Source organism: Perna viridis, chromosome 9, assembly GCF_037379345.1.
Source record: "Perna viridis isolate PV_CMFRI_1.1 ecotype Kerala chromosome 9, ASM3737934v1, whole genome shotgun sequence".
Classification (NCBI taxonomy): Eukaryota; Metazoa; Mollusca; class Bivalvia; order Mytilida; family Mytilidae; genus Perna; species Perna viridis.
The window spans coordinates 78,434-88,203 of NC_142453.1; the positions used below are offsets into that span (position 1 = coordinate 78,434).

The 9,770-nt window shown below is 33.8% G+C and overlaps 1 protein-coding gene across 1 annotated transcript in view; it reads right to left on the minus strand.

Moving 5' to 3' along the window:
• LOC148605976 (nitric oxide synthase 1-like) overlaps window positions 1-9,489 on the minus strand; it is a 34,568-nt gene extending 25,079 nt beyond the window's left edge. Inside the window, exons 1-7 of the mRNA XM_088544447.1 lie at window positions 9,145-9,489; window positions 8,732-8,877; window positions 6,752-6,914; window positions 3,784-3,875; window positions 2,865-3,006; window positions 1,844-1,983; window positions 532-706 (exon numbers count right to left, since the gene is read on the minus strand). Coding sequence (XP_088400573.1) covers window positions 532-706; window positions 1,844-1,983; window positions 2,865-3,006; window positions 3,784-3,875; window positions 6,752-6,914; window positions 8,732-8,877; window positions 9,145-9,249 — 963 coding nt within the window. The 5' untranslated portion in view covers window positions 9,250-9,489. The remainder of the gene's footprint in view (window positions 1-531; window positions 707-1,843; window positions 1,984-2,864; window positions 3,007-3,783; window positions 3,876-6,751; window positions 6,915-8,731; window positions 8,878-9,144) is intronic.
• Window positions 9,490-9,770: the final 281 nt, after the last annotated feature.

The following is a 9,770-nucleotide window of genomic DNA, read 5'->3' on the forward strand; positions in this document are numbered from 1 at the left end:
TTTACTGGATCATCTCATGTGACATGATTTTCTTGGGAATAGTCTAAATTGCGTTTTCTTGTTCACTAGACAATTTTTCGAATTGCGTCGAAAACCTAAGCACGAGTCTATGTCGAGTAATGCTCTGAAACAGCGGGCGGTATACACCTTATCTACTTTCATCGGAACGTTTAGATATATGAAGAAAAACTTAGGGTATTTCCAACCCATAAAATTAAGGCCGTTAAACATTATCTTTCCTGTTAGATAGAAAGAAAAAAAGAAAAATAATGGGTCTGGTATTTTTTTTTATAAATTTATACTTCAATGAATTAATTTAAACACTCGTGTTTGCCTTCTTAATTATTTTCATATGTTCTACAATTCAAATATTTTTTTTGGAAATTTGTTTACAAATTCCGACAATGAAACTTCTTTATATTATTTTATTCCAGAATTCAATTCAGTTTCAAGTGTACAGGAGCATGCGACTGTTCTAAAATTATTTGCGGAACGACAGAAGAGAAACCTAACAATTATGACAATATATACCTCAATGAGATTATATCTGTGGGCATCAAGAAAATCTCTTGAGGCTATCTCAGTTCCCATGTACCATCCATTAAACGGACTGGCAGTAAACTCCAGACCACCACAATCAAACATCATAGAGGAAACGGCAGGTAGTACAAACCATTTTAAACCTAGTTCTTCAAAACTAGGGAACCTGAAAGTATATTAAGATATTTTGGTGTCTTAAAAACGCTTGAATTAATATGAAAATCATAAACCATACTAACCAGACAATGAAGGCACATGTAATGACAATGTAATTACACGTAATGAAAATGTAGGTACACGTAATGACAATGTAAGTGCATGTAATGATAATTTAGATGTAATAACGTAAATTTAGTTGAAAATACTAAAATGTATCCATTTCATGTAAGTGTTAAGCTTTCTTTTTAATAATGTTTGAGGTACTGCATAGAAACTGACAGATATTTTGAAGTTCGTTTTATTATTGTATTTTCCCACCAATGCCCCAAGTAAGGGGAGGGTTGAGCACTCACTAACACATTTTCGTTTTTTTTTTATTAGTTTCATTTGATTAATTTTGGGGTCTTTTACAGCTTGCATTATAGTATGGGTTTTGCTCATCACTAAAGACCACGTGGTGACCTGTAGAAATTTGGTTGTCCATCACTAAAGACCACGTGGTGACCTGTAGAAGTTTGATCGTTCGTTGCTTGGCTTTTGGTTGATGATTGTCTCATTGACAATCAAACCACATCTCCTATTTTTAAATATATTGACTTTAAAATAGTTTTGACAGTTTTTACTACACTTTTAATTAGCATTTCAAGTTTTTTTACTTATGGACATTACAAAAAACGGGAAAAAATCTGTTATTTTTTCTGCAGAATTCATATAAACAGCTGAAACGAGAAAAACTATAAACGAGTATAGACGTGCGGAAGAGACTTTTACAACGTAAATGACATTTAACTAAGATTGATAAGACTGGTTGATTGATTGAAATTTTATAATTTGCAGGTCTTTCACGATTGATCCTACTTCGTGCTATCAAGATGAACCCGACTTTTTTGTAGTCACTGAGTTGTGTTTCTCTTCACCCGTTACGCAGTCCTCATGCCGAGAAATCTATCTAACAGTGAATACCAATTTTTAAAGTCTTTGCTACGAATTAAAACTACAAAATATTTTTTTTTAAACAGCTACAGCATGTAAATCTGAGTCTCGTTCTCATGATATAAAATACTTTCCAAATACAAAATCCTACACCAAACTAGGTACACTAAGCTGGGTACCCCAACCTAGGTACACCAAATTAGTTACATACTTTGGGTGTTTAATGTTGACTTCTAGAACTAGTTCTGGAGGAATTTCAAATAACTCGGGATCCATACCATTGGCTTGTAGAATAAGTGGAAGGACATCAAATGTACTATATTTCGGCTTCCATCCCATTTTTATGCATAACTAAAAAGTGAATTCAGCATTTCATTTAAGATTGATCGTTTGTGGTCGATGACAGGTATTTCATGCTTTGCTAAAATACACCCTATAGTTTTTAAATTTTGAAATTAAAAACACCGAAGGCGCACAAAGGGTGATACTTTTTTTTGTTTTTATATTTTCTTCTGGGCTTAATGTTGGGTAAAGATATGTCTGAATACCGAGAAGATATAATTGTCCAGTTGTAACCTAGAAGCAACAGCCTTTGCGCCAGATACATCACTATTTATCGCCTTATCCTGTCTTCACTCTATATCCGGGGGGATCCAGGATTTTATATTAGGTTTAAAACCGGCCATTTCCGCTATACTTAAAAATAACCTCGGATGCAGAAAGGGGGATTTATTCTTGAAAAAATGCCAGAATTGTAGTAATACGCGACTAAGTAGTTCTATTTACCAGGTGGCGCTAGAAAATTGGGTTAGTTATCACTAGAAATAAAGACCAATAACTCAGTCAAAAATTTGGTGCGAAGCCAGAAGCTAAGAAAAACGTAATGGTAAAAATTTCAACCAGTAAAACTATAATTTTAGAATCGGATTGGGCAAAATACCGGACAGATTCGCCTAGTTTTTCTTTGTGTAACTAGAAAGTCTTAGGAGTTCCGATTGTCATAAATGATCAGCCCGTGGTAAAACAATGATAAAGTTGAGTTTACGTGATTTATTTCTTAAATGACCGGAAAACCGATCTCACTTGACTCCTGTTCGGACTGGTTACAAAAGTGTATAATACACTATATGCTTCAGCACAGTTTATGCAAAGTTCGGTATAGACAGATTGAGGGCAAAACGTTAAATTTGATGATCTATATATATATACCGACCTAGCATTACTGTGCTTACATTAGTAAAATCAATACTTAAGGGGTCACCAATGACAGAGCCGTTTGGCTGTCTATACCCGGCATACATTATCAGTTGAGGGTTCCAAACTCTGTAGTCGTGTCTGCCATCTGTTCGTGGAGGAAACACTGTAATTGCAGACCTAAAAAGGAAAAAATATTATTCACTTGTGATTTATTGTCGTCTGAGCCTTTAAGTTAGTTCAATATCATCTAGCAAATATTGTTCGAATTTTGAAATCCATCATTAAATATGTATTTACATAATTATTTGTCTTTTCGTTACATATGTGAAACTTCAACTAAATCTCGGTTATGATTTATCACAGCCAGTGCATTTATTCTTCAATATATGTAACACGTATGCTGCAACAGGTAATGCCTACACTCGATCTTAATGCCCGGAGAGTCGCCCTGTTGTTTAAACGAAGACAATCTCTTTAGGGGCAAGTAGTATATGGGCTGAGATAACCCCCAAACCAATCAACAACTTTATTATAACTTCCATGTACCCATATAAATGTACCTCCCATTGACGAATCACTTTGTCGCCGTAAAAAAAACTCATAATCCATAAGACGTGTTTTATTTTCCTCAAACATGTTATAGGTTTTGAAAAGCCAACAAAAAGGTAAATCTTGAACTTTAAACACTAAACAAATGATGTTTCAAGATAAAATATGCAATAAAGATGTAGTTACCATTTTTGAAAGGGCTGAAAGGTGCTCTCAACTCTGGTTGAAGGTTTATTTAACCAAATAACCTAATGGTTGAGAGCAGAAACAAATACATCTAAACATTAATCTTAGTTGAATCAGGTTAATCTTTCAAGAAAATAAAACACGCCTAAAATTGACCCAGGCTACATCTCCGTAACATGGATAAGCCAGCTTCTAGGCTCTGCTGAGTTCTAAAATTACCTTATGTTGCCTTTGTTTGTGCCATATTTAATATGGTTGACGATGGCGTCAAACATCCCTCTTGCAGTTGTAATATGTCTTGCATCAAACACCTGGAATATCATAATAAAGCTTTCCAGTAGAAACAAATGATGACTTGTGCTGTTTTCCTAATAACAAAGTCAAAATCGGTAGGCGAGTACCGAACAGGGGATTTCGAGGTTTTTAATGCACCTACCTAACACACGGCGATATTATATATCTTTGGAAAGGTCTTTTATCGTACTTTCAGAATTACTTGGTCGTAAAAATGGGAAGTAGTCACAATTTTTTATACTGCAAAAACAACAGAAAAATGAGTATTTCAAAATCATATAACATTTAAATAAAAACGTCGTTTAAAAATAAATCATATTTTAAAATTATATAAATATTGGTTTTTAATCAATTTAAATCTTAGCTTTATTTATTTTTAAATTTACCTTCTAGAAATTCTTTAGAATTTAGGGAAAAATGCATTATTTTGTAAAAAAAACAAAACTTTTGGGGGTTTTCCATATTAAACGTTAAAAAAACTTATTTTATCTATTTTTGTAAACCTAAGATCGTAGTTGATTCTCCCTGTATTGCTCGAAATGCTGTTTTTTTTTAAACGCAAAAAAAAAGCGGGAAAAGGTTTTAAAGATTTATTATATACATTGTACATCGAAAAGTTACGGATATTTGATGTTTTGGTCCGTTCAAGTATCTGTCCGCCCCGCCGTACCTGTGTCCTTGCGTCCGCGAGATTTTTAAGAAACGTAACCATGGGAAACTTTTACAACCAATCGAATCTTACGCCTATGATGACTTTTCTTTCAATCCATACCAAAATTAGCCATATGTTAGGTAGGTGCATTAAAAACTTTAACGGGAGGCTTTTTTCCAAATTGCCGCTCACATATGGTGTCAATATTGAAATTTGTAAGTAAACAGTTTCAGAAAAAAAATTAAGCAAACAACTTCTTTTGTGGCCATGTGCTCAACTCATTGCTTCAAGGCCATAAAATTATTTACTTACTAATATACCGGCAACAATCTGTATGAAATGAAAAGCTACTGAATATAAAATTTAAAATAACTACGGGAACATACTGACTTTAAATATGTTGTAGCTAAAGTAACGTCTCCAAGGTGCCACATCATGCTACATTTTGACTTCAGTATAATATATAGATTTTTTTTTCTTGTGCGGTTTGGCTAGGACACGAGTTTCTTATGAAAAAACATACTATTAGGGCTGGTCGTTAAATAAGAGTTCAGAAGAACAATTAACAACGCAGTAGTTTCTTCATATTAAGGCATAATATTCAATACACGTATATTGTAATCATACTTTCATCGATACAAACAGATATTTTGAAGGGAATCTGTGTAATGAATTTTCCAGCTGCTTAAGAAGGTGTCCATAGAAAACCCAGTCTATGGGTGGCACACGCCAAATGTTCCGAAAGTTTGTCATCCGCTAGAGATTATAAATAATAACTTTAATAAATGTTATTTTAATTAACTTAAATGATCAGAATGAAATGAATTACAAATTAACCACTTACATCATTAACATAAAGGGAAATAACTCTCTGATCCGTTCAAAATTTAGTTGATTTGTCAGGGGACTTTCAAAACGTATTCTAAGTCATTCACTTTTTATTCAGAAAATTCCTGTTCACTTCGACACTAACGGAGTTAATATTAAAGTGGAACAAAGAAAATGGTGGGCTAAGATTTACTTTGTAGTCCCCATATTTTAGGATCTGCCTGTTCCTACATGGACTGTTTCTTAATAAATAATTTACATGGAGGTAGCTAAGGCCTTCCTATATATAATGAGGCAAACTACCTATGCTGAGCGCAGCGAGATGAAAATAAAATCGGCATGTGCAGAGTGTCTGGAGGCTGCACAAAGCCCAATATGCTCTTAATTAAATGGTGCAAAATCTTGCATTCTGGCCATTTCCTAGTATAGTTCAATTTGAAAGTCCTGGCATTTTTGCATGATTTTTTTTTTCAATTTTCAATGACAAAAAACTTATTTCCTTATTTCAATGACTTAGTGACTAGTATTTAGTAAGTATAATTTGCCTATCTTATGTGGTCCACTGGCTTAAGTCAAGCCATCGGCGGATTACATGCTAAGGTGTAACTAGAATTAAATGCCGAGCGAAGCGAGGTAAGAAACATTTCTTTTTGGGGGGACTTTGTAAAAAATCAAGATTCGTGCAAATCTTTTGTTCCCAATTTATGGGGGAGTACACCGGGTTTTCCCCTATTTGTCCATGCTTGCACACAGCTTAGAAAAGATAAATACAAACATTCCCAAAACATTAATGAATATATTTCTCAAGTTTGTATTAATTTGATGGCTAATTAGTTGCATTTACCATGTCCACATATTTTTTTTCATATCTTCCATATTTATCCATGGGTATTTTGTATACAAGAACGGATGTGGAGGAAAATCCATGTGGAGAATTAACTACTGCATTGTTTCAATAACGTTTACTTATTGATCGATTAAAAATCAGACAGTTTTCGTCAAGTATAGTTCTAACTCCATGAACTCGTTTGAATTTATTCTTATGAAGTATGAAAATCATATTTGTTCAAAATTTTCGTGAGGTAACTGTCTCATTTCGTTAATGGGTGCTCGGCCCTGTCTTACAGTTATATACTTTTCTGTTAAAAATTTTGAAAATACACTTACTTAACTTGTCGAGAACAATAGCTTATCGGTAGCTGGGTCAAATTCATAGTGAATTAATTTTATGCAAAATATGAGTCGCGGCAATGCATATATATACGGGTGCAATAGAGTCCCTCTCGGTCATTTGTTGCTACCAGAATTGCATATGTTCAGCACACACAATGAATCCATCAGATATGTTCTGAGTTCCTGTTATGCCGTTTGAATATATTTCATTCTGATACAATTTAACTATGTTTCACTTACCTGTAGTTTTGACCACTGTATCCTGCCAATACATCTTGGGGCATTTCTCCATGCTAACTTCGCTCCATACGTCAATTCACTGAAGGTAAGTTCGTATGTACCAGCATTTTCAATGGAGTTGTACACTTCCGTTAATCTTGTTTGGTGAGCTGGTGTATTCTGTCTGAAATGTATGCACAATACGGAAAACAACTGTCTAAACAGTACCCACCCTGACTAAAACGGAACTTTTCCTAAAACCGTACTCTACATTTAACTGAACTTTACCTAAACCGCACCATTAATAAAACTGAACTTTCCCTTAAACCGTACCTGAATAAACTGTACTTTTCCTTACATATATATAATCGGAACAAAAAAGCCTATATAAACGGGACATAACCGTCAGTCGATGAGTATAAACTGAACACCTACATAAGGGAAAAAATCGTCAGGCGATGAGAGATTTACTGTAAATCCGATGCACTTTATTTTAAACTTTGTTAGGTAAGGATATGTGACTGTACATGTAACTTGTAAGTTCGATGTACATGCATTACTAGTTACTCATTTTTAACGTCAAGACTTTAGTATGTATTGATATCCATGAAAAATGAAGCGAAGTAATTACTTTTACCACTTTCTTGAATTCAAAATAAGGAACAACAATTTACCCAACCGTGTACCATAGATGTATATCAGGGAATGATAACCACAAGTGAGCATAATCAAATTGTATCGTAGACAAGTCATTTCTACTGTCGACGGTTGTCCGTCGTTATTCTTTTCATTGAAAGATTTAGTTACTAAAAAGCAACAAAGCTGTATATTTCATGTATCATTATATTCTCAGGGAGTGCAAGAAACGCAATGCACTACAATTTACCGAACGCGCCTTGCTATTTTTTTTTAACTTTGAAGTAAACGGGAAGTAAACAGAGGTGAAATAAGTCTGTTAATTTATCGACATTTTTTCACTTTAAAAATATCATATCGGTAATGTTTTACTTTGGAAATACGTATTTAGATTCAATTTTGTAATTGTATACTCTTCAATCATTCAGCTACAAAATTGCATGTCGTGAAAATGCGGTGAAAATGCGTACATATCTCGTTCAAATCCAATACAATTAGTTTGCATAGTAGTAAAAATTAGCTAAAAAAAACATGATTTTTGAAAAGGTAAAAAAAGTGTCGATAAATAAACAAACTGCTGTGTCCCCTTTAACGTTAAGTGTCTATAAAAATCAGGCAGTGGTTGGTATAAAAAAAAATACCGAAAGATTAATTTGACTATTTGACCTTTAGAATCAAGGATAAAAACAAGATTTTCCACACCACTTCAGTAAATTCAGTTATAATTTGATTGAAATGCACTGAAAATGAACATTTCTAACACAGAAACCACAATTTCTATCATTCTATCGAAAAAAATTTGATCAAATCCAGTGATGCAGAGATCAAATAATGGTCTTTTCAAATAGAGAAAGCACCCTTACATTGTCAGATCGGTGGGATTTTGACATGCATGTTTCTGATTTTTCATATTTTGCCTGATTCTTACAAAACTTACAATAAATAAAAAGTTCGATTGATAGAAACACAGAGCGCATGCTTGTACATCTTGATTCTTGTTTAGATAAAATTAAGAATTCTATTATGATGTGCTTCAAAGCTCTTTAGAAAAAAAAAAGTTAAAAGCATATGACCAGTATTTCGTGCAACACAAAGGCTGTGTCTATTTAAAATATGAAGAAACCAGTCCTATTAGAATCGAAATGAATCACAGAAACTCCATTTTATCATTGTTTTACCATGGGCTGTCGTTATTTAACTCCTTGCTATCGCTCGGGTAAAACAATGCGACATGAATGGCCATTCCGTAGTAACAATTTAACTTCAGGATAGAAGCATGTCTATACATTAAAAAAACTATTTACACAATAATAAGAAAAAAATATATTCCATGCATCAACATCGTTTAAAAACTATAGAAATTACCTTTTGATACTAGAAAAGTATTGGTCGAAGAAATCCTTGGCATGAGTCATCATTTCGTCTTTCGGTCTGCAAGTCCCGGGCTCTCGCCCAACCACACTCGTCCCCATTAATGAACCCAAACATGCCTTGTTATTGCAGGGTGAAGCCTTAAAAATAATGTTCGCGATACACAATAAATACGACATGCTCAACTCCATTTTATTTCCATAATAGATCATATTACGACTATACATTTAACATATTCGAAAGTGCATATTACGCCAAAATAAGTGGGGATAATAAAGAATATGATTAAAACAGTTTAAAATTTGTGTTTCTTCTATCATAAGCTACATTTTTGATTGTGTTGAAAAGAACCCATCTTTTCTATAAAATGTATATAATGGTATTCAAAGTATGATGCTAAAACAAACCTCGATGACTTTAGAATGCAATGTATCAGTATACACCAGCTTGCTGTCGGCAACATTTCTGAGTTTGACGTATTTCCTCTGCTGACTAGTTAAGTTGTGCGCCATGCTCCGATCCGGTTCCAATGAAGGACTTTTCGGTAACCCTGCCTTTTTCTACTGCGTTCTCTGCACCATTGAATATGGGAGTGATGTCACATTTAACTGAGCATGTTTTGTGTTGGATTTTCATAACCAAGTCAACTTTTCAGCTTGAATTTGAAATCGAACAGTTTATGACAAAAAGGAAGAGTTGTGTATCAGGTTTTGATATGGGGTAAAATACCAGGCTTCGAGTGCAGATACAATCTGTATTTTTCGATAACTTAGTACTGTTAATATATCCTGCAATTAAAAAGGGATAAAACTGTCCTTTATAAAAAAAAAATGTAGATATATTGACAAGTTCATTTTGTATTTATCTTTACTGTGTGCCCCATAGTTGATTTCATATTTCGGGATTCCATATACGTGGGGACTCCTCGATCTGTAGTAATTTTAGATGATTATGGACGTGGCTTTAAGAAATACAGTCAAAAATCCATATTGCATAACTTGTTTAGTGTAACCGAAGAATATTGGCTCAAGGG